This window comes from Alosa pseudoharengus, unplaced genomic scaffold (genome assembly GCF_046254945.1).
Source record: "Alosa pseudoharengus isolate Yale_2024_CS ecotype anadromous, Long Island Sound unplaced genomic scaffold, YU_APseudo_1.1 YU_APseudo_1.1_scf_1, whole genome shotgun sequence".
In the NCBI taxonomy this organism is placed as follows: Eukaryota; Metazoa; Chordata; class Actinopteri; order Clupeiformes; family Clupeidae; genus Alosa; species Alosa pseudoharengus.
In genome coordinates, this window is record NW_027468564.1 from 21012735 (window position 1) to 21037964 (window position 25230).

A 25230-nucleotide genomic window follows, 5' to 3' on the forward strand; every position below is an offset into this window, starting at 1 on the left:
TAGGCTACCAATCACTGAAACGAGGGGGAAAAAACTTCCCCTGCGCTTCAGCAGCCTTTGGATACACATACAAATAGGGCCAAAACCTATGGCTTAAATTAAATGATTTCGTAAGGACAGAAAGCTATGTAAATCGCGTGGTAATTACCTTTATGTTGGGGTAACTTGTAACTTCTCACATGAGGAGCTGGTAGTGTTAAGTGCATAGACAGTAAAATAAAGTGACAATGCTAACCAGGCTAATAAACAAACCATGCTACGGTGAGTTAACGTCAAAGGGCAAAGTCACGTGACTTCTAGTTGTAGTCTGTTTATGAAATGAAAGGAGCAATTTCGTTTTTTAAAAAAAGGCAAAATAGTGTGATATTTTCACAGTTAGTAGGCTAGATTATTACTTTACACACAATGAAAAATATTGAGGCAAATTGTAGACCCTTCCATATACAACTAAACACAGATGTTGAAGGTCTTGCTTAAGTGGATTTTTAAAAATAATTTTCTATGTATTTTGCACTTTCAGAAATAAGAGATGCTGTAGGCCTATTTTCAGTTTTATAGCTGATTGTCTTATTTTGTTTACAAGTTACAGATGGAGTCTGGGCACTTATTGTACTGTTTAGCCTACATCTTACACACTTCAGGCTGTTGCAGATAACTCAGGGAAGAGACTGTATGACACTAGGTGGTACAGCCTGAGACATGTACAAAAAAAATGCTTTCTGCATTTTTGTTTTGCTTTTCCCTCCATTGTACCGAACTCGTACCGAACCGTGATGTCCGAACCGAGGTATGAACCGAACCGTGACTTCTGTGTACCGTTACACCCCTAGATTATTGTCTAATGGCATCAAAAAAGTTTACCTGAAATGAAGTGTTGGGTCTTCTATTCGCAGACCCTGATTCTGAAGGGGAATATCTGCCTTCAGAAAATGACAGTGATTCGTTTAGTGAGGCTTCAGATGCGTCCCTGCCTTGCAATGATGCAGCTGGACAAAGTGAGAGTTTACTCCATAGTTTAGCTTACACCAAGCACAAACGTTGAATCGTTTGCCCAATGTCACTGGTGGGAATAATGTTTCACGGGTTCGGAGTGTTCATCGGGAAGTTAGCAGGGTGTTAGTGGTGTGGCGAACGAGGCTGGAGGTAGCCTAATGTCCATAGCGCTAGCTTCTGTCTTCTAGCTTCTGTCTTCTGAACGTGTGTCACAATCGCGGCGACAGTAACGTGGTGGAGCCTTTGTCTAATGCCACTGGGTATGTTAGACGAGGTCGAAGTGCTCATAGGACAGTTAGGGGGGAACGTAGTGGCAGTGTGGGGAGTCGCAATGAGAATGACAGTAGGCCTAGTCCGAGCTGCGCAAATTCTCTCCACTTGGCGCGCGCGAGGCAGATCTGGCCATGCTGCTCGCATGGTGGAGGTGGTGACACGCTCTCTCCCTCTCCCACACACACACACACACACACACACACACATTAGGTCATGCATAGTCTATCACAAGATGATGGGAATGCCGGCCCTGTATGGATAGGGATAGGGAGTCATTATCTCTACAGCAAAAGGCCTGCTACATAAAAAAAAAAAAAATGTCAGCCATTTATTAGTAATGATTTACACTGTTGATTTGCTATCTATTTCCCTGATCATTTAGGACATACACTATGTGTTCCTTTTCAACAAAAACAACAAAAACAACAAAAAGAAAAAAAATACTACTTACTTGTCTTGTCTTGTCATCTCACTCCTGATCTGTGCCTTGCCGTGGCAAATGAGCTTTTGAACTAAACAGGTCTTGTCTACTTGTGTTTGTGTGTCATCTGAATAATATATATGTGCCCCATACCTGGAATCAGAGTGCCTACTGTATGTAGTAAATGGAAAATCTCTACAGCAAAAGGCCAGTCTACCGCTACATGCATTTGGTTTGTTTCTGCCATTTATTATTAATGATTTACACAGTTTGTTCACTACTTACTATTTACCTGAGCATTCAGTATTGTGCAATATAGCATACAGAAGGTGAGGGACATTTTGGGGGGAAAGAAGTGGTGCATTTTATCATTCAAACATGCGACTTTTCATGAAAATTCTATAATCCAAGATGGCCGCCACCATATGACGTCATAATATGCAAATTAGATGTAAACATTTAATCTCTACATAAACTTTGGGTCATCCTTAATATTTCTCTAATTTACAGAAAGTCTCTATCTCTTATCACTTTTAAGATATAGCCTTTTGAAATGAAGATGTCAAAATTGATCGTTACGGAAAAAAACCTCTGGCGCCTAAAGGGTTAAAACACTGGCAGACAAATTTGCTTGTTTTCAGGATGAAACATCTAAAAATAAATAATAATAATTATAAACTCTTCTTAAATGAAGTCAAATGATTTTACGAGAAAGCACAAGGTAAGTCTCTGTACTGAAAACAATACCAACTAGATGTTTTGATCTTTTGAATTATCTTTTAAATAAGCGCTAGGTAAGTCTCTTCATATTCAAAACAAGCACTTGCGCATAATGAACAAGCACCTTGGTCATGCACTAGCTGTAGCATGTCTGCACACAACTGTGCAAGTCAATGTGGTCATATACTGTTGTTTTATCCACTGTCTGTTTTATGTCATGTGTTTATCCATGTTCTACTGTCTGTTTTATATGTTTTTATATGCTTAATGGTTTGTGTGTTGTATGTCATGTGGTGGTCTAAGAAGTGTGAAGGATGTCTTGCCTGCTAGACTTTAAACCTAGTTTACCTATGAGTACCAATAAGGTAACCTGAACCTGATACCAAAAATATGTTTTGACCCGAAGTATATTATCATTACAGTAGAGTATTCATTCATTATATGTATTTATGGGGATAATTTGTAAACAGTATCCCTTCATCATTAATGAGTAATAATTTGTATTTTGTCACACTGTCTTACAGACTTGCTGGCTGTAAACTCACATATAAGTCCTGTGAGCTTGCGGCCTCATCACTGCAGTCACCAAACTCCCTGATAAAGCTGGACCTGAGTGACAATGACCTGGGAGATTCTGGAGTTCAGCTTCTTTCTAAAGGACTGTCTAGTCCCCACTGCAAACTGCAGACATTACGGTTGGTGATTGAATATTATTTGTTAGGGTGCATGTCCTGATTAGACCTGTTATGCCATACCCATTCTTGAATACATCTGAACAGTGTCATTACAACCATTGCCTTTGTTCAGGTGCCTTTTTTGACCATGCCCCAGCCCATGCACTATATCCATATCCATGCACACACTCTGAGTACCTGCCTTTATTTATTATGTGGAGAGGGCAGACGCTCTTCATGTGATGGTATACCATGGCATTACATTATAGTAGGGCTGTGATGATATCCGATTTTGAAACCGAAATCGCGACACTCATATCCACAAAACTGTGTTGCGGTGTGAAAAGGTAGAACCGCGACACACCCTTTCTAGTGTATCACGCAGTGCTTTGCAGCTTACGTGGCTGTATTAGCAACACACATCTCCCGCTTTACTTACCGGTAGCCTACGTTGTCCGAAAATAAATAAATAAATCATAATTTCATACCTCTCGTTGCTTTCATTGTAGACTATGTGTTCAACTTTACCAAACAGTATAGAAGTAAACCCCCTATCCTTGCCCCGCTCTCTCTTGTTCTCCTTCTCCTGCTCAATGGACACACGCGACTAGGCCAACACAATCCAAATAAAACATTCACAATCGTGAAAGCAAGGACGCATAGAAGCTAAAGCTAAATTACTATTAAATCCACCTAGAATCATTAGCATGCTGCACATATTTGCTCTTGCATTCAAGTTAACTGATCATCTCAATGTTTCGCAAAAGGGCCTGTCCCAAGGAGAACAAGTATTACCTTGAAACTTAAACACACATGAGGAAACTGAACTGTCCAATCTAGTGTTGCACGGTGTATCGATACTAAAAAGGTATCGCGATGCCTTCACGCAAAAAACGATACGATTTCAGACGTTTTTAGAATCGATACTTTATTAAAATAATAACGTTCTGTGTCTGTGTGAACTGCTGCTCTCACTGCTCCTTGCACGCATCTAGTCAAGTGGGCGTGTCTAAGCAGGCAGCTCTGAGTGAGTGAGTGGGCAGCCAACGTCAACATAGTTCTTTGCCGACAGTTCTAGGCCTTGTGGATAAAACAAAAGGTGCAGTGAAATCTGCAACTATTTCGGATACATCACGAATAGTGAAGGCAAGCCATCAGGTACACAAAGTCATTTAAAAGCAGTAGGCTACGCATGGAACTTGGCTAAACACCTCGCAGACATATCCCAACATTTTTAAAGAGTTCAAAGAACGACAGGTTAACGATTATGCTATAGAAAACACGACTACATGGTTAGTGCCCAGTTCTTCTCTTATATTTTAGTCTAGCCTAAGTGAAACGAGTATGGTTATCTGGGATAAAGCGAACCTTCCTTCATCCATGAATTTTGACGAGACATAACGAGCTGTAATCTTTTTGACGAGACATAACGAGCTGTAATCTTTTTGACGAGACATAACGAGCTGTAATCATAGGGTGCTAACGTGATGAAAGCACAATGTTCACGCCAGAATAACATTACCATAACTTGTAAACGATCTATTTCATGTTCGGTCAGTAGCCTACTACTGGTAATATTTGTCATGGCATGTAGACTGCAATTTGTTCAATAATTATTGCCCAGATGTAGGATAGGCTACCCGAAATGCGCTAATTAAAGCCCACAGCATAATACCACCAAAGCGTGTTGAGTCCTAATAATAGCGGCTTATTGTTACAGTAGCCTACGTGGTAGCAAATCATGTTATCAAAGAAATAGACGTAATGTAGGAATGCACACAGATATATTGCAACAGGTAATGGTGTAGGCTTATCTGACGAAGACCTGAGTGGTTGGAACGTCGTACTTGTACACTGGGCGCAAAGAAGACTATCCTCACATTTTCCCCTTTGCTGTCAAAGAAATCCCATGAACACGGGAAGGCCTAGGGTAGCCTATTCATGAGTTTCATCAAGTCCCTTTCCACAGGTGTATAAAATCAAGCACCTTGATTATCAATGCAGACTGCATGGTGCTTGAGTAATACACCTGTGGAAAGGGACCTGATGAAACCCATCAATACTGTACATCAGATGGCCCCTCTGCATAGCATCCAGTGATTTGCATGCAGTAATTTTAACACTGACCTTGATCTGGCCTAGTTTGGCTATTTAAAGCTACTTTATTGCCAAAACACAACACAATGTAAATGAACTATAACAAACAATAAAGGACTTAATCACACAAAGTAGGCCTACTATTTTACTCACTGCTCCAGGTTAATGTGTGCTTCAATGTGTGACCTGTGTGTTCACTAATTCACGGATGGGATACATGCAGAGACCAAATTCCTTGTATACCAAAGTATACTTGGCCATAAAACCTGATTTACATTACATTTTACACAATTGAAGCGAATTAGGTTGGTAATGTATGTAGTCTCAGAGTAAGTTACACTTTACGGTAAGGGTACATGAATTAATTCATGATTTATGTATTACTTCATTCATTAATATCAAATTAATCATCAGGAATTTACTGAGTTCATAGTTTGTCATTTGTCAAATTAACTATAACAAACAATAAAGGACTTAATCACACAAAGTAGGCCTACTATTTTACTGACTATAAAAAAATAATAATTATGTAGGAAGTTTAAAAGTTTAGAACCCAGAATTGACCTACACACTACAAAAGTGCACCAAATTTAACACAAATGACTCAATACACTTGGAGCAGGTATGAGTCCTTTCTTCTCCAGATATCTTAGGATTTCGCCGTAGTATCGTTTTAGTATCGAGCATCGTGATATTTATGGCAGGTATCGTATCGAAGTCATAATTTTGGTATCGTGACAACACTAGTCCAATCAGTAGAATATGATAAGATAGCCAACTATGGTACTTTGTTTACAATAGGCTTCAACCAGACAGCTGAATTAAAGAGGTAGAGTTGTAATAGAAATAGTAGACTTAGGCTATAGGCTAATCTACATAAAGTGTGCCGTCATCAGTATCAGACATTTATTATTCTCTCTTTTTATATCAGGATATGAAATAATATAGATATGTTATATTATATATTGTAATCCTCTGGTGTTCTAAGGTAGGCTATTGAAATGTTATTAAATCTACCCCCCCCCCCCTCATGTTGGTGTATTGTTATAGCACTACATTATAGTATTCATTCGTCATATTTATATATTCTCTTTCTAAATAAACATGATCCCTTCTTTATCATTAATTAGAAATAATTTGTCTTTTGTCACAATGTCTTACAGACTTGCTGGATGCAAACTCACAGATAAGTCAAGTGAGCTTTTGGCCTCATCACTGCAGTCACCAAACTCCCTGATAGAGCTGGACCTGAGTTACAATGACCTGGGAGTTTCTGGAGTTCAGCTTCTTTCTAAAGGACTATCTAGTCCCAACTGCAAACTGCAGACATTAAGGTTGGTGATTGACATTTCTTTATTGCTGTGCATTTCCTGATGGTTTAAGAGAGCCATGACATCATGACAGTCAAACATGACGGAACTGTGTGTCCTACTTGTGATGGTGTCCTACTTTTTATTGCTTTACATTTTGTCATGTTATATCACAAACTGTCTGGCTGTAGAGTTACAGAGAAGACTTGTGATGTTATTGCCTCAGGAAATGGGATTGAGACCCAGAAATAAATGTACCTTTGTCATTTTAGAGAGTGTTATTTAAATGTGGTCTGATACTGTTTTGCCTATTATATTTTCCTTTACAGACTAGCTGGCTGTAAACTCAGAAATAAATCATGTGAGATTGTAACCAGAATTCTACAGTTACATAACTGCCTGATAGAGCTGGACCTGAGTGACAATGAGCTGAGAGATGCTGGAGTTCAGCTTCTAGGTGAAGGACTGTCTTGTTCTCATTGCAAACTGCAGACATTAAGGTTGGTAATGGTCAGAGTACACAATTGATGATGAGTGCATTAGCCGACAGTACATAGAGGCAGTGGTTCTCAAACTGTGCCAGCTACGATGAAGCATTCTGCTTCACCAACCTATATAGCCAGTCACGTCAGTGGCACGCTCAGGTCCTTCCCTTATCCATACACACACACTCTCAGTACCTGTCCTTTTTATTATGTGGAGATGTACTATTACCATAACCGCATATTAGTGTACTCATTCATTATATTATTTATAGGGAGAATTTGTAAACATTATCCCTTTATCATCAATGAGTAATATTTTGTCTTTTTTTTTCACACGGCCTTACAGACTTGCTGGAGTTAAACTCACGGATAAGTCCTGTGAGCTTGTGGCTACTGTTCTGCAGTCACCAAACTCTCTGATACAGCTGGACCTGAGTGATAATGACCTGGGAGATTCTGGAGTTGAGCTTCTTTCTAAAGGACTGTCTAGTCTCCACTGCAAACTGCAAACATTACGGTTGGTGATTGACATTTCTTTATTGCCATAAGTCTTGTCACATTTTGCCTCAGGAAATGTGATTGAGACCCAGAAATAAATGTACCTATGTAAATTTAGACTACTTGTGCAGTGCCTGTTCAAAAATGCTTTTCCTGTAGAAAACCTGTAGCCCAATTACATGCCCACAGGTATGTCTGCTTTAAAAATAAGATGATGGGGGGAAAACATCATTCCAGCTAAGCATTCAATCATGAATACTGAATATTATATTATAATACATAGGGATGTAACGGTATGAAAATTTAACCTCACGGTTATAGTGACCAAAATTATCACGGTTTTCGGTATTATCACGGTATTTTTAAAAGTGTGTTCAATATGTTCAGAAAGCACTGATAGGCCTACACAAGCTGAAATAGTTTCAAAAAGTGTCCCGTTCAGTTTTTCATGTTTAATTGGCTATGTGCTTATCGCTTAACTTACCCTACCATGCCTTGGAGGTTGCTATTACTGTTATTTGGATCCAATGAGTGAGACCAGGCTTGGAATATCACCATTCTGGGGGCAAGGCCACTTGGCCTTCAGTTGGGCATATTTGGTGGAGGGCACAAAGGCCACATAGGCTAGAAAAGTTGTATAGCCTATTCACTGCAGTAGACCTGCATCACTGTATGAAACATTACAAAAACATGAAACATGACATATTACATAGAACTGCAAATCATCTGATCATCTAATATTTACAGATATCTAGGCTATATTTAACATTTATTTTATATTTGGCCTGTTATGAAATCATGTATTGAACAATTTAAGCACAGTTCAGCTTTAAGAAACTCAAATAGCCTAGATGCATGCTTAGCATTTTGTGACCTACTTTCACAAACTCTTAGTCAGCTGTCCTCTGATTTACCGATATCTAGGCGATATTTGTTACATTTATTTTGTATTTGGCCCGTTATGAAATCATGTGGAACAATTTAAACACATTGTAAAACTTAAAGCCCAAATTTGGAGACATCCATGCATGTCGAAATGTACTGCAAATTCAAAAGTGGATTACTCTGGAAGGGCTAACTGTACAGGGGACTGCTTTACACCTTCATGTTCGGTAAGGTCTGCCGTTTATTCTGATATATGGTTTGTCATGTGTTAAACGAAAGGTTCGTGAAGTATTGCACTGAGAGGAATGGGTAGGGAGATGGACGAAAACCTTCAGTATAATTTATGATTAAATTTAATTATATTATTTACGTTTCTCGCGAACCGTTTACCACAGCAATTCGCGGCTAACATTGTTTAAAAGCTGAGAAAAAGCTCTTTCATGTGATACTTGTGATGTCTGTGTGATGAGTAGGCTATACTTCGCGAGTAGTTCAACTGAGAAGAATAGGTGAATTTAGACGCACTTTCTTTCTTGCGCTGTTACTTTCTCCACTGTGTAAAAGACTAAATTAATTTGCGCTGTGAATGCTAAGATTATTTTGACAGGCCATAGGCTAAATAAAATTCGCTATTAGTAGGACGCAAAGCAGAATATTGAAAGAAGGGCACCAAGGGCACCAAGGCCACCGTGGCCTGTAAACCTCTGATTTTCAAAGGGACATCACGGCCAACGCAAGGGGAAACGACTTGGCCGCCGTGAAATTCCTACCCTGAGTGAGACCAAAGTAGGCTAAGTGTTCGAAATAAAACTTTAGGGTACTGTGTTCTGATAACGTGAGTGGAATGCATTTAATGTGCACGCGAACATAAAAAGACGCAGAGTGCAAATGATAGCCTAGTGCAAGTTTTGCGGTGAAAATGTTCCGCCTTTTAAAATCAGGTGTAGCCTAATCCAAATCGCAGTTAAAACCATCAATTAGACAACAGAATCAGTAGGGTACCAATTTTGCTTCATTGTACCAGGCCTACTGTATGTCAAAAGCAGGCTCGGATGAAGCTGGGAAGGATTAAACACACGGTTTCAACACCGTGGTAATCAACCGTGATAATTATGATATTTCAAAAGAAAACGGTAATTGTTATCGTCAACATTTTTATCACGGTTTATCATTATACCGGTAATCGTTACATCCCTAATAATACATTAGCCTATACTAAATGTACTGTGAGTAGAATTTAGGGATAGCTGCATATGAAATTTTTACAGATCAAAATGCCATAAGCCTAACAGCTTTTTTGAGTTAAGGCTATATGTTTATTGTTAAAGATGCACTATGAGATCCTGCATGGTGTCACTTCTGTTGACGTTCAAAGTAAATAGGTCTACCAAACAAAACAGTGCAAGCTCGCCCATCCCTCCATGTAGGCGACTAACGGCGCATCATTATATCATTGATTCCAATGGGAATGACAGCCAGTAGTCACACGTTACATCTAGTTATTAATTAACAGGACATTCTATCCTTTTACTAACACAACAGTTATGAAGAAATATGTATAAGGGAAATTTTGTCGTTAACCATTCTTCCCTCATATTAAACTCTGATGTCACATTAATATTTCTTCAATTATTCGTCTTGTTTGCAAATGTTTCATTTATCCACAATTTCACAGAAATGGTCTAAGAATCATGGGCCCAGTTTTTCACAAAATTTAATCTGGATCAAAATGATCCGGATTTGGAAATACTATATTTTGCCATCCAGGATCACCCGATCCATCTTACTTTTATTCCAGTTTTCAAGGAACATTGGATTGCATCACTGTGATGCAAATGCCGAATTTCAGGATTACCAAATCCCTTTACCGGAGCTTTAAATGGAACCAACAGTGTAGCCTACTGGTAAAGCAAAGAAGTTACATCTAAAATACCGCTTGCCACAAATTACCATTGTTTGTTTTAATTTGAAGAAACAGAAATAAACAAAAACATTTTGCATTCCCAATCTAATAGCCAAAATCCAGTAACCGAAATCTGATAACTGAAATCCGATAACCGAAATCCGGTAACCGCAATCCGATCACATTTGGAAAGCTATGCTACCTCATGTTCATTTTGCTCGGACCCTGTTAATCACTGCTTGCGGTTATATTTCATATTTATTTATTTTAATTTTGATGATAATAACTGACAAATAATGAAAATCCCAAATTCAGTATCTCAGAAAATTAGAATATTACTTAACCCTTTAGCCGGCAGGGTTTAAATAGGATTTTCACATCAAAATTTCAAAAGGCCATGGCTTGAAAGTGGTCAGAGATAAAGTCCTACTGTAAAAGTGAAAATCATTGAGTATGAACAAAAGTTTAAAAAGGGGGTACATTTACTCATCTAATTTGCATATTATGATGGCACTGGATGGCACTGGATGGCAACCACCTCGAATTATGCACATTGCACATTTCAGTAAATACTAGATGTTGAACATATTTGAGCAATTTTACTTTTTTTGTCATTTCACCCACATAACAAATGAACAGGAAAACAGTCACATGTAAACCAACAATAGTAAACTATTACTACACACACAAACCCTATGCTACTATACAATAAAGTAGCCTGGTCAATTAAGTTCCTATCGCGGGTGACTTTGTAGTTCTTCAGAGCACTATTTTACAACCCCTGCTGTCTGTACCATGTCCATTACGGACACTATCATCACTATTACCACTGGCACCTCCAGCTTTGTTGGGCAGAGGGTCGAAATAAGTATGTTATGCTTAGTGGACACTGTCGCAAAGACGCACCTCATTCACAGACGCACCGTGACTATCACTGTCAATAGACGATCGATCGTATTCTCCAAAAGGAAGATATTCTCCTTCAGAATCAGAGTAGGTGAATAACAGACCCAATTTTTTTTTTCAACTTTTGGTGTATTTCTGCTTCAATTTGTGCAAAACTATGGCCCGCATCACTTCTGTGTTATAGAGGAAATGCACGTGTGTTTCTTGCATACTTCCTGAAAACTTTCACAAACAAACATGAGCTTCAATCGAAGCTCTGGATGTCAGCCAACTAGTGGTAAAGAGTACAAATTAGATTTTACACTCGAGCACTCGAGTACTCGAGCCTATCGTCTGTTTTATTCAGTAATGACGCTTGTCGCAATATTGCGACTTGGGCGGTTAGAGCGTTAAGACCAATACAAAAAAAGGATTTTTAGAAATGTTGGCCAACTGAAAAGTATGAACATGAAAAGTATGAGCATGTACAGCACTCAATACTTAGTTGGGGATCTTTTGCCTGAATTACTGCAGCAATGTGGCGTGGCATGGAGTCGATCAGTCTGTGGCACTGTGTGCAGGTGCCAAGTCCTGTTGGAAAATTAAATCTGCATCTCCATAAAGTTGGTCAGCAGCAGGAAGCATGAAGTGATCTAAAACTTCCTGGTAGACAGCTGCGTTGACCTTGGACCTCAGAAAACACAGTGGACCAACACCTGCAGATGACATGGCACCCCAAACCATCACTGACTGTGGAAACTTTACACTGGACTTCAAGCAACGTGGATTCTGTGCCTCTCCTCTCTTCCTCCAGACTCTGGGACTTTGATTTCCAAAGGAAATGCAAAATATACTTTCATCAGAGAACATAACTTTGGACCACTCAGCAGCAGTCCAGTACTTTTTGCCTTTAGCCCAGGCAAGACACTTTTGACGTTGTCTCTTGTTCAAGAGTGACCTGACACAAGGAATGCGACAGCTGAAACCCATGTCTTGCATACGTCTGTGCGTGGTGGTTCTTGAAGCACTGACTCCAGCTGCAGTCCACTCTTTGTGAATCTCCCCCACATTTTTGAATTTTGTTTCACAATCCTCTCCAGGGTGCGGTTTTCCCTATTGCTTGTACACTGTTTTCTACCACATCTTTTCCTTTCCTTCGCCTCTCTATTTATGTGCTTGGGCACAGAGATCTGTGTACAGCCAGCCTCTTTAGCAATGACCTTTTGTGTCTTGCCCTGCTTGTGCAAGGTGTCAATGGTCGTCTTTTGGACAACTGTCAAGTCAGCAGTCCTCCCCATGATTGTGTAGCCTACAGAACTAGACTGAGAGACCATTTAAAGGCCTTTGCAGGTGTTTTGAGTTAATTAGCTGATTAGAGTGTGGCCCCAGGTGTCTTCAATATTGAATCTTATCACAATATTCTAATTTTCTGAGATTTTGGGGAATTTGGGGTTTTCATTAGTTGTCAGTTATAATCATCAAAATTAAAAGAAATAAACACTTGAAATATATCAGTATGTGTGGAATGAATGTATACATTATACAAGTTTCACTTTTTGAATGGAATTACTGAAATAAATTAGCCTGGCTAGCGCCACCACTTCTCAATGAGACGTGGTCTGGGAACCAAGCGTTAATTTTCTCGTATTTGAAAAAAATGCCCAGATCCGTTTATTGGGTGCCACGGATGTCTATCAAATGCGTCTGTGCATAGCTCATCATCGTCTTGCTTTCCCCCTTGTTCTGTGATTGGTCCCCTATCTCAGGCGAAAATTTGCTCCATGGTCTCCAGGCTGCCTTAGCAGCGTGAATCAAATCGCGCGCAAGGCAGCATGGGAATACCCAGGCTAGAAATAAATCATCTTTTTCATGATATTCTAATTATATGACCAGCACCTGTATTTACACCGTATTTTCCGGACTATAAGTCGCTCTGGAGTATAAGTCGGATCGGTCAAAAAATGCATCATGAAGAGGGAAAAAACATATATAAGTTGCACTGGACTATAAGTATTTTCACGAAATCCAAGACCAAGAACAGACATTTAATCTGGAAAGGCAGCAGCAGTAGCGCAACTGGAATCCATGCATTTCCATGGAATTATTGAAAAATGCTGTGTCGCGCGTCTTCATTGAGCAGGAGAGGGAGGGAGAGCGAGAGAGTGGGACAAGGAGAGGGGGTTTACTTCTATACTGTTTGGTAAAATTGAACACACAGTCTACAATGAAAGCAACGAGAGGTATGAAATTATTATTATTATTTATTTATTTTTGGACAACTTAGGCTACCTGTAAATAAAGCGGGAGATGTGTGTTGCTTATGCAGCCGCGTAAGCTGCAAAGCACTGCATGAAACACTAGAAAGGGTGTGTCTGCCTTTTCACACTGTGACACAGTATCATGGATATGAGTTTAGCGATTCCGGTTTTGAATCGCATATTGTTACAGCCTTATCTGTTACTGTTCTGTCTTGTATTTTCTTATACAGACTAGCTGGGTGTAAAGTAAGTGTTAAATCGTGTGAGGTTGTAGCCAGTGTTCTACAGTCACAGAACTTCCTGATAGAGCTGGACCTGAATCACAATGACCTGGGAGATTTTGGAGTTCAATTTCTCTCTAAAGGATTGTTTAGTCCCCACTACAAACTGCAGATGTTAAGGTTGGTGTTTAAGTATCATTTGTTGCAGTGCCTTTCCTGATTAGACCTATTATACACCATATCAACTCTTGAGTACATCTGAACAGTTTCATTACAACCATTGCCTTTGTTGTTGTTGTTGTTCTTTGTTGTTGTTGTGCATTTTTTGACCATGCCTAAGCCCATGCACTATATCCATATCCATGCACACACTCTCAATACCTGCCTTTATTTATTATGTGGAGAGGGCAGACGCTCTTCATGTGATGGTATATTACCATTACATTATATGGCATTACATTATAGTATTCATTCGTCATATTTATTTATAAGGATAATTTCTAAATACTATCCCTTCTATATCATTAATGAGAAATAATTTGTCTTTTGTCACAATGTCTTACAGACTTGCTGGCTGCAAACTCACAGATAAGTCAAGTGAGCTTTTGGCCTCATCACTGCAGTCACCAAACACTCTGATAGAGCTGGACCTGAGTTACAATGACCTGGGAGTTTCTGGAGTTCAGCTTCTTTCTAAAGGACTCTCTAGTCCCCACTGCAGACTGCAGACATTAAGGTTGGTGATTGACATTTCTTTATTGCTGTGCATTTCCTGATAGTTTAAGAGAACCATGACATCATGACAGTCAAACATGACTGAACTGTGGTGTCCTACTTGTGATGGTGTCCTACTTTTTATTGCTTTACATTTTGTCATGTTATATCACAAACTGTCTGGCTGTAGAGTTACAGAGAAGTTTTGTGAGACCCAGAAATAAATGTACCTTTTGTCATTTTAGAGAATGTTATTTAAATGTGATCTGTTACTGCTGTTCTGTCTTTTATTTCACTTTACAGACTAGCTGGCTGTAAGCTCAGTGATAAATCCTGTGAGATTGTAGCCAGTATTCTACAGTCACATAACTGCCTGATAGAGCTGGATCTGAGTGACAATGACCTGAGAGATTCCGGAGTTCAACTTCTATGTGACGGACTGTCTTGTTCTCATTGCAAACTGCAGACATTAAGGTGGGTAATTGTCAGCGTACACAACTCAACTGATGATGAGATATAGTTTTAATCAAGGATAATCCCGAGACAAAAGTTAAATACTGTAAAACTTCAAATAATCGCAGTCCCAAATAGACGCCTGTCTCTTTTAAACGCCAGGTGGGGCTACAGGTTTGGGTTAAAGGCCTGTCTCAAATAGACGCCTGGTCTGTTTTTTTAGTTTTGGGTTGTATTTAAACTTCTAACCCGTCAGATCGTCTGTTTAAGCCAGTACGGTGCAGACTGCGCACGCCAACGTTATGATTAGATGGTTTACATTTTAAACTTTAAAAGACTGCAGTGGGGAAAAGCTAGAGTTCCAAATTGTATATCTTTTTTCAATATGAAATATGCCTATATGTCCGACTTCGACATCGTTCAAGTCATCCCCTTTGTTTAAAATTTGCGGATAGGCCAATGATAAGCTTGTTTTTATGCTGGCAACAAAACAAACGGGTTCACAAACATTATTCTTTATTCTAAATGCGTACCGCCATGGTGATAAAGAGAAATAAGTAGGCTATGATTTGAAATGTAAGCTGACCTTTTGTCAAATTTGCCAAATAAAATACAGGAGAAGCTGTATGGTTCATGCTCTCTCATGCTGTTTCATTCGTGCCGAAAAGAAGAGAGAGTGAAACATTAAGCATGTTCCACTTTTGCACAAATAATTACAACGGTTTTGGTCAGGGCTGAAAATGCAATTGTATTTGACAGAGAACAGATATAGGTTGCTAGTGACAAAATATGAGCTTTCAGCGTGATACGATCTGTTTGTAAATTACGTTTGATTAAAACGTGTTTCATCTGTGTTCTGGCTATCCCGCTATGGATCTTATCTCACACAATAAACAACATCTCAACACTTAAAGCAACACAATGGAGTTTTTCAACCTTCATAATATATTTCCAAGACTCTTGTGATGGTACATCGACTTACAATAGGTTGAATGACACGTATGGCATAGCCTGACTGGGTCTGTATCACTTTTACTGGCACTACGGAACTTCTGGGTGCGGGTAGTAACCCAAGCACAAAAAGAACTACAACATTTGACTGCTCTACGGCATACCTCACCCCCATTTCCTCAAATTCGGACGTGAGAGAACTAGCGTTTGTTTGTCGGCTGTCACGCATGTATGTTGTTGTCATGGCCTAATCAGTAATGAAACCGAAGAAGGCATAGGTTTTGTCGGAGGAAACTAGGAAGAGAAAGGGAGAGTGACAAAATCAAAAGCCGGACGAGGATTAATATCAGCACTAGCTTGCTGGCATGAGCTAAGTAGGAGGAGGGGTGCCCAACCAATGCTGACTTGGTCTTCATGCTATTGGAATAGTAAGTGTAGGCCTATTGCTTGCATATCTCTAGTTTTTCGAATTTGTTGTCTGCCTAGCGGAAGCTATCTGGTCCTCCATTTATCTTCATGAATCTAATGCTAGTAGACGAGCAAATTATCAATCTGATAGCTAGCATTCTCGTTCTGATTTGAGCATTGCAATCGATGACCGGCAAATCGCAAATGTGTGATCTAAAATGTTGTAGCCTACAGCCTAATGTTGGAGTAGTGTTTTATGATGAAGCCCCTTTTTTAGGACAAAAAAGTCAGAAATAAGCCTATTCATTTTTCTGGTGAAAGTGTCTTGCCTCAGGCTATAATGCAAGCGATTTTTCAACTTTGCATATTCATCTATGGTAGCTTGATATTATAGCCTAATGTTGACGATATATGGCTATTCCTACCACACAAACATTGAATTGAATTAGCATATCCATTCTGTAAAACAGCCAATAGGCTACAATGACGCTGGTTTGTAAACGTGAGCTAAGCGATCTTTTGGCGTTTGAAAAAAATAAAACCCATGAAATTATATTCATATGACATGCTGAAATATAATGGCACTGTACCTGGGATGAAGACATTTCACACGCAACTCAAGCAGGGTATCGGCTTGTCAACAAATGTATGTGTATCCCCTGGTGTAACCATGACAGATTTTACGACAGTACTAGAAGACAATACTGTTTCCTGACTGTAGGGGGACCCCGAGAGCAAAACTTCCATAGTGTTGCTTTAATGAATGATGATCCGTAGCTTAATTGTCATCGGACATGTCATATGGGTAGACATTCAGTGTGTTTGAAATAATTAATTCGATAATATTTTCCATCTTTGCAGAAGAAAAGTTTTGTGTAAAGGGAATTAAAGCCCTGTCTCATATAGATGCCTGTCTCTTATACTAGCCGGTGCATTTTGGCGATTTGGGAAAAAAAGCCCGGGCTGTTATTTGGAGTTTTACGGTATATGGGGCGTGCCAGGACGAAATGAGTCTTGTGTCACGGAAATCCATTTCGAGATTTATCGATTTGAATGCAGAGAGGGTCATAAAATGACTAAACTATGTATTTTCTAATTTCACCACAAACACATTCCTTAACTTCTTATCTATCACTCATTTACATGTCTCACTGTAAAACAACTGAGAAATTTAATTTTGAAGGTCAAATGTGTAGGCTGCGCATTAAAGTTTGGATAAAAAGTAAAAAAAAAGTGGCTAAACGGAATTGAACAAACAACCCCTGGTTTTAAACACTAAGGACTGTTAATTATGAATATCGAATTAAGGCGAGACACTACAGGTGAATAGGGTAAAATTTTAAAATAATAGACATCACCATGAAACTTCCTCAGTTGATTACTCACACAAGTATGAACAAAAAATGTATTACAAGTTTTTGATATTTGAATGTTTAATTATGCAAATTATGCATTATCTCATTAAATATGCGCACATTTGCATATATTTTCGGTAGATAGATCTGAACATATGATGAAACCAGGTACAAACTTATTTTTTCATTTTGTTTGCATACAATATGAAAATAAAATTAGAGGGATTTCAGGATATCTGCTTTCATTGCCTAGGAAATCAGAATATACTGTCCATAGCCTTAAAAAATCGCCATATATTTTTGATTAAAATGTCACATAAATCAGGCCAGGAATGATTTATTAACAAATCCCTCTGTAAATATCTTCAGAATACTGCTAAGTGTATAACTGGAAAGTTTGGTGTACATAGGTGCTACATAGGCTGAGATGTTTCTACTAAAGAATGAGAAAAACTCAATTTGAGAAAACAGCCTTGGAACACAGCCAAGAGATTCCGTTCTCAGCCTAGACTTGCCTTTGAACTTTCGCGATTGGTTGCAGTTACAAAGGAAGTGTCCATATTTGGATAGCACAACGTCATGCAGGAAAAACGGAGCTTTCCAACGGTACTACACATGTTATGTTTTGTATCACAGTCGCGGTAGAGCATGAAACGTTAGAAGACTAACTTTTGGTGAATTTAGGAGAAATATACAGGCGCGAGTAGACAAAATGTAATGAAATAAACACCTAAATGTGTAAATTGGGCTTTGTTGTTGTAGTAGTGTGAAAGAATACATGCTAAGGTAGCAAATTAGCCCAAAATCTCAAAATTGACCAGTGCATGAAAAAACGATGTTTTCACCTGCCGTGTCTCGCCTTAACCCATTTTTTATTTTTGTCAAACTAGACTCATTTCGTCGTGGCACGCCCCATATTCAGGTGTAGCTGGACCAAGTCTGCCAAACCTACTGTGTTGAACAGAGGTGTTCATAAGCCTGCATAACAAAACAAAACAAAACACCTGCATATATTGGAATACAGCTGAGAGTAGAAATGATCTTGTTCAAAAGTTGAAAACATTTGGGCCTAGAGTGAAAAGGAGCATGTAATTATTTACACCTTTTGTTACTGCGGTTATGAATCAGAAATTAATGCAAAAATGGCAATTGTTCAAGTCTCATTTTAAATCTCATATCAAATTATATACAGAGGCCTTTAGCCTGCATCATTAGGCAGTTTAATGAGTATAATCTATGATTTAATCCTGAGGGAAACCTTAAATCCTAGACATGGACTCAACTCGGTCTCATTTGGTTCAGTTTGATAGATAGATAGATAGATAGATAGATAGATACTTTATTGATCCCCAAGGGGAAATTCAAGAATACTGAATCCTGAATCCTGGAGGTTTACTGGACTCACTTGTCATGAATCAGAGGTTAATGCAAAATGACAATTTTTTAAATCTCACTTTATCCACAAAGGGACCTGTAGCCTACATAATGGCCAGACAAGGCCAACATTTTATGGAAATGGTTTATTTCAGTATTTTATATTTTAGAAATGTGCATAACACTCCAAACACCTGCTTGTTTGTGGAGTATTGTGTGTAGATTGTTCAGAAAAAAGGTTGAATCAATTTTAAGATGAGTCTGAAACATAACAAAATGTGGAAAACTTGAAAGGGTCTGAAAACATTCCGGGTGCACTGTAGGTTGGTGTTTGACATTTATTTATTGTGGTGCATTTCCTGATAGTTTAAGAGAGCAATGTCAGCATAACAGTTATATATATTACTTCCTACATCACTGTACTGTGATAGTATAGCAATATACTGTAAGGTAGAAGATCTTCATGTGGTATATTACCATTACAGTACATGGCATTACATTAGGATTTCAGGTTTCCCTCAGGATAAATACATATGATGAATGAATACACTAGAGATGGACTTAACTCAGTCTCATTTGGTTCAGTTTGAATACTGAATCCTGGAGGTTTAATGGACTCACTTGTCAGGATTAATACAGTTTGTCATCTCTCTCTCTCTCTCAGGCTCTGTAAGTGTGGTTTCTCAGATGAAGGTTATGTTTGTCTGGCTCTGACTCTGATGTTAAACCCCTCCTGTGTGAAAGACCTGGATGTGAGCAACAATCATCCTGGAGAATCAGCACAGAAGCTGTTATTTGCTACACTGGAGGTTCCTCACTGCAGAGTTGAAGTCCTTCAGTATGTATTATAGAAACAGAAAGCTTCAGTTATTCCTAGTTTCACAACTGTTTTGTTTTCCTGAGACAGTTTTGTCCACACAGAAAATGTAACAAAAGGCAGAGTTTACAAGTGGAACACATGATAAGTTGATGTTGGAGAGGACATGTTTATGTGAAGATTCACCTACACAAGAGAGGATAATAGTTTAGGTATACTTCATATGTTTTACATCTGGAATAATAGTAAAAACCTCAATATACTAAAGAGAGTAGAACCAGGAACATGTGCTATTTACAGTATAAGGATAATTTATAAACATTATCCTTTCTTTATCATTAATTAGAAATAATTTGTCTTTTGTCACAATGTCTTACAGACTTGCTGGATGCAAACTCATAGATAAGTCAAGTGAGCTTTTGGCCTCATCACTGCAGTCACCAAACTCTCTGATAGAGCTGGACTTGAGTTACATTGACCTGGGAGATTCTGGAGTTCAGCTTCTTTCTAAAGGACTATCTAGTCCCCACTGCAGACTGCAGGCATTACGGTTGGTGATTGACATTTATTTATTGCTGTGCATTTCCTGATAGTTTAAGAGAGCCATGACATCATGACAGTCAAACATGACGGAACTGTGGTGTCCTACTTGTGATAGTGTCCTACTTTTTATTGCTTTACATTTTGTCATGTTATATCACAAACTGTCTGGTTGTAGAGTTACAGACTACAGTTATGGAGAAGACTTGTGATGTTATTGCCTTTGTCAATTTTAGAGAGTGTTATTTAAATGTGATCTGTCACTGTTTTGTCTACTATCTTTTCCTTTACAGACTAGCTGACTGTAACCTCAGAGATAAATCCTGTGAGATTGTAGCCAGTATTCTACAGTCACATAACTGCCTGATAGAGCTGGACCTGAGTGACAATGAGCTGAGAGATTCTGGAGTTCAACTTCTATGTGAAGGACTGTCTTGTTCTCATTGCAAACTGCAAACATTAAGGTGGGTCATTGCCAGCATACACAATTGATGTTGAGTGCATTAGCTGACAGTGCATGGAGGCAGTGGTTCTTAAACTGTGCCATCTAAGATGAAGCATTCTGCTTCACCAACCTATATAGCCAGTCACGTCAGTGGCACGCTGAGGTCCTTCTCATCTGCTCATACAGCAACAGGAGAGTCTTCCACTGCTATCACTGCCTTGATCAATAGTGGAGTTGTAATCAGGAGAGTTGGTAGAATTCCCAGTGGGCCAGTGGCGTTTTGGGGCCAGGCTGATTACTCTGAGCTAAAAAGCGCATGATATTGCTGTTTGAATATTTTCTTTGCTGTGCCCTCTTACAGCCTGTGTATGGTATTGCATAATTATAAGTCTTCAGTGATTTCCAAGCTACCACCAGAAGCCAACATTCATATAAGACCTCTGAGATAACACACCCGTCTGGGGCCCACATGGGTTTTTACTTTAGTTTTACTTACTTTTCCTCAGGAGATGAATGGGATGAATAGAACAGTTATTACTGTTACTGTGTTGAACAGAAAACAAATGTTTTTATGTAAATATGTAAAGACTACTAAAAATATATATTTTTTCAATTCAATGACCGGCCCCAGCCGTGGCGCAACTGGCTGGGGCACCTGCACCGTACGACGGCGACCCGAGTTCGATTCCCGCCCCGTGGTCCTTTCCGAATCCCACCCCGACTCTCTCTCCCATTTGCTTCCTGTCACTCTCCACTATCCTGTCATATTAAAGGCATAAAAGCCCAAAAATATATACTTAAAAAAAAATCAATGTCTTTGAGGTGTTTACTTGTAGCAAGAACTCATCACACCATTTTACAAACTTATCCACCACTGTTCCATGCTGAGATTCGTCTTTATGGAGTAAATTGACATTAACTATCATCACAGCAATGGGGACAGGACACAGCCCTGGTGGAGAGGCGCTGTTCAGAAATACAGCCATCAACCCTCTTTGTTAAAAAGTATGTTTTCCAGCCCACCAGGGTTTTGTCAAGATTAAAATGTGTTATTGATTTCCTAGACATAACATGTGGCTAGATAGTATTAAAAGCAGATGAGAAGTCCAAAAATAGCAGCCTGGCATGTGTGCCAGGGCCTTCTAAATGGTAATACAGAAGGTTGAGTAATGTGATTTGGGCATCCTCAACTCCCAATCCTGCCCTATATGCAAACTGCAAGGGATCCAGGGCCTCACCCACCCTTACTAACAGTTCCCCTTTAACCAGCCTTTCGAATGACTTCATGACGAGTGAGGTCAGTGCCACTGAGGTCATTCAGGATCTTGGAGGTACTGCTCTTAAGCACTAAGACAATGATAGACTCTAGTCCTGGAGCAACTTTTGGCCTTTTAACCTAAATCTGACACAGTTTCCTCTCCTTGAAAACGTGTTTACTGCCAAAACAAAACACTGTATAATGATAGACGCGCCAAAAAAAATAACAGAAATGGACAGAGAAACACAACCTGCTGCCGGTCGCTACAAGAGCAGTGCCCATATCCACATGTGATCATGTCATGCCGTTTTTAGACAATGAGCATTCTCTAGTAAGAGGTCTGTGTTTGTAGCATACATCACACCTCTGTTTAGTACCATTAAACCTGTTAGACCTGGAAAATCCAGAATCAAAACAGGCTTACAGGCCCCCTGAAGAGTTTGTTTACCCTAGAATAATGTTTACAAAATCATTTCGATGGCACATAAACTAAATAGGGTGAATGGCACTTCTGCCGTACTCTGAGCAGGTCTTATCGCTTGTAAAACAGTCATAAGAAGTTTTGTGTAGGAACACTACCCCCCCTGGAAATGGAAAAGACCTGCTATGCTACAGGAAATCTCTTTCTACAGACTGTTGTTGGTGCATTCCCTCTATATTGTATCAGATTTATAGCCTGACCTTGTCATACTCATATTCTAGTCAGAATATGAGTCTGATACTGCTCCAGTGGGACGTAATTATGGGGCATGTTTCAACCGATACAGGGGGGAATGCCTCTGCACTCAATTGGGTAGACCTAACCAATCATAGCAACAAAATAGCATGTAGCAATGTAGTCCAGAACACATGAACCATCCTTCTTCCCCACAAATGCCTTAACATTGTTTTCTGGTCTTTTGTAAAAGTTATTGTGCCGTCAATATCTCCTACAACACTCATTAGCGAAATCTAAGAGATACGTAGTAGGGTAGGCTATTAGGAAAAAACGGATAGCCTATATCCCCTCCATTTTTAAAAATAATTCCGTTGAACACTGATATGCTACAAACATGTTATAAACAGCTGGGAAAGGCTGTCGCAAATCCCTTGAACAGGTGGTCAATCAGAGATTTCAAACGAACTAGGGAACAACATGTCAGAGATGCAACACGCTGTTTTCCCTTGATGAAAGTGAAACCATGAGTTTTCCCACATATCAACTTTGGCCAAAGTTTTCAGAAATAATCGTTTTCAGTGATAAAACTTCATTGAAATAATATGCATTTTCTATATGGGGTCTTAGAAGCCATCTGTCTCCTTCTAGCCACAGCGTTTTTGTTGCAAACATAATCAACCTAAGCGTGCTCAGATGACGTGATAAACGAGGCGCTGTTGCTCACCTGTCCATCATCGTAAAACCCGATTTGATTGGTCCGCCCAGCTCTGGGAACTTCCCGACCTCAAATGTTGTGGGTGGGACTAAGTTTGACTTGCACCCAGGCTATCGGAGTTATGTTCATACTTTGAAAAAGACACATATTTAGTTAATGTTGCCATGTCTCTACTGTGTGTCAGGACAAGTGTAACTCTTGGATTAACTCTCTCTCTCTATCTCTTTCTCAGACTCTCAGGTTGTCGGATCTCTGTAGAAAGTTGTTTTTTTTTGGCTTCAGCTCTGACATCAAACTCCTCCCATCTAGTGGAGCTGGATTTGAGCTACAATCATCCTGGAGAATCAGTACTGAAGCTGTTATCTGCTAGACTGAAGGATCCTCACTGTAAACTGGAGACACTTAAGTATGTACAGAACATCTGAATTGATCAGAGTTCAAGAGTAAACCAACCTTTTTTTTCTTGATACGACTAGCTTGTAGATCATAACATACAATATAATTAGTTTAATGAAAATAATCTTAGGTAGCACAATGTATTGAAGTTGATGTGTCACTTGTAGTTGTAAGTAGTGCTACGAGAGGAGATATTCTCTGAAGAGCTGGGTCTTCACGAGTTTTTTGAAGTTGGAGAGGGATGTCCCTGCTCTAGTAGGAACTCGTAGCGCGTTCCACCAATGAGGAACAACAGATGAAAAAAATTGGCCTGAGCTTACCAGTGGCATAGCTAGACATTGTTCGTCTGAGGAGCACAATGGTCGGGAGGTAGTCTGTATGAGGGCATTCAAGTAGGTGGGAGCAGAACCCTACTAGAGCAGGGACATCCGTCTCCATCTTCAAAAAACTCCTGAAGACTTAGGCAACATGATCGGAGAAGGTTAGTTGGTTGTCGAGCATGACCCCTAAATTTCTTGCAGCCCTGGTAGCTGCAACAGACAGGGAGTCAATGTTGATGTTAATGTCATGAATCATGATGTGTAGTAGGTTTAGCTGGGAAGACCAGCAGTTTGGTTTTTGAGAGGTTTAGCTGGAGTTGGTGTGCCTTCTTGCAGATATGTCTGAAAGGCAATCAGAGATCTGTGCTGAGACCAAGGGGTCATCAGGGTTCACCTTCCAGTTTATGTGACTGTAGGGACGTGTATAAAACAGCCATCTACACACAAGGGCACCTAGAAAGGGAACATTTATTTATAACAATTATTTATAATTGTGAAATGTTCATTGTGAAGTTTCTTATGATATTATGATGTATTGCAAGTTTTCCCCTTTTCCCACTTTTATTGTGTGAGCTTCACTTCTTCTAGGCAAAACACCACCCTGTCCCCTCATAATAGCCATTGACAGACAGAACTAACTAACTAACAGGCCAGCTAATTGGCTATCCAGTTACTTGTCTTTATTCCAGAACTGTCATTCAAAGTAAGCCCATGATTAAATGTACCAGGAAAAACGACCCATTACAAAGCCCTCTAAACTGTTCTTTTTAATCAAATGGACCAAACAACGCCTTAATCCTGCAATTCTCCAATTATCAAAGACAACCAAAATGTAGATAACACCATCTTATCTGTCATCAAGCTCTTAAATTAAACAGAGCTTAAACCCTATATAAGAACAGTGGTTAGTGTTATGTCCATTTTAATTTAAAAATAAAAGTTTGATAGTCTAATTTATAGAGCAATGACATACTTGTTTGGAATTATGTCCATTTTAATTTAAATGTTTGATAGTCTAATTTATAGAGTGATGACATATAGACAGGGCAAAACCCAGAACGATCTGATTAAGGTCACTACCAAATTCGCGTAGAATCCATTTCTGCTTGGGACATTTTTATATCACGCATAGTTAATGAGATAATTTGCATATTTGAATATGTTAGCAAATATAAATGCATAATAAAGAATTGTATTGATAAT

At 39.2% G+C, this 25230-nt stretch overlaps 1 protein-coding gene across 1 annotated transcript in view; it reads left to right on the plus strand.

Moving 5' to 3' along the window:
• Positions 1 to 25230, plus strand: part of LOC143122831 (NACHT, LRR and PYD domains-containing protein 12-like) — a 73432-nt gene that overhangs the window by 25020 nt on the left and 23182 nt on the right. The window contains exons 8-18 of the mRNA XM_076283739.1: positions 2932 to 3102; positions 6342 to 6512; positions 6818 to 6988; positions 7320 to 7490; positions 13633 to 13803; positions 14189 to 14359; positions 14641 to 14811; positions 19543 to 19716; positions 20075 to 20245; positions 20529 to 20699; positions 23544 to 23717. Of these exons, the coding sequence (XP_076139854.1) occupies positions 2932 to 3102; positions 6342 to 6512; positions 6818 to 6988; positions 7320 to 7490; positions 13633 to 13803; positions 14189 to 14359; positions 14641 to 14811; positions 19543 to 19716; positions 20075 to 20245; positions 20529 to 20699; positions 23544 to 23717 (1887 nt within the window). The remainder of the gene's footprint in view (positions 1 to 2931; positions 3103 to 6341; positions 6513 to 6817; positions 6989 to 7319; positions 7491 to 13632; positions 13804 to 14188; positions 14360 to 14640; positions 14812 to 19542; positions 19717 to 20074; positions 20246 to 20528; positions 20700 to 23543; positions 23718 to 25230) is intronic.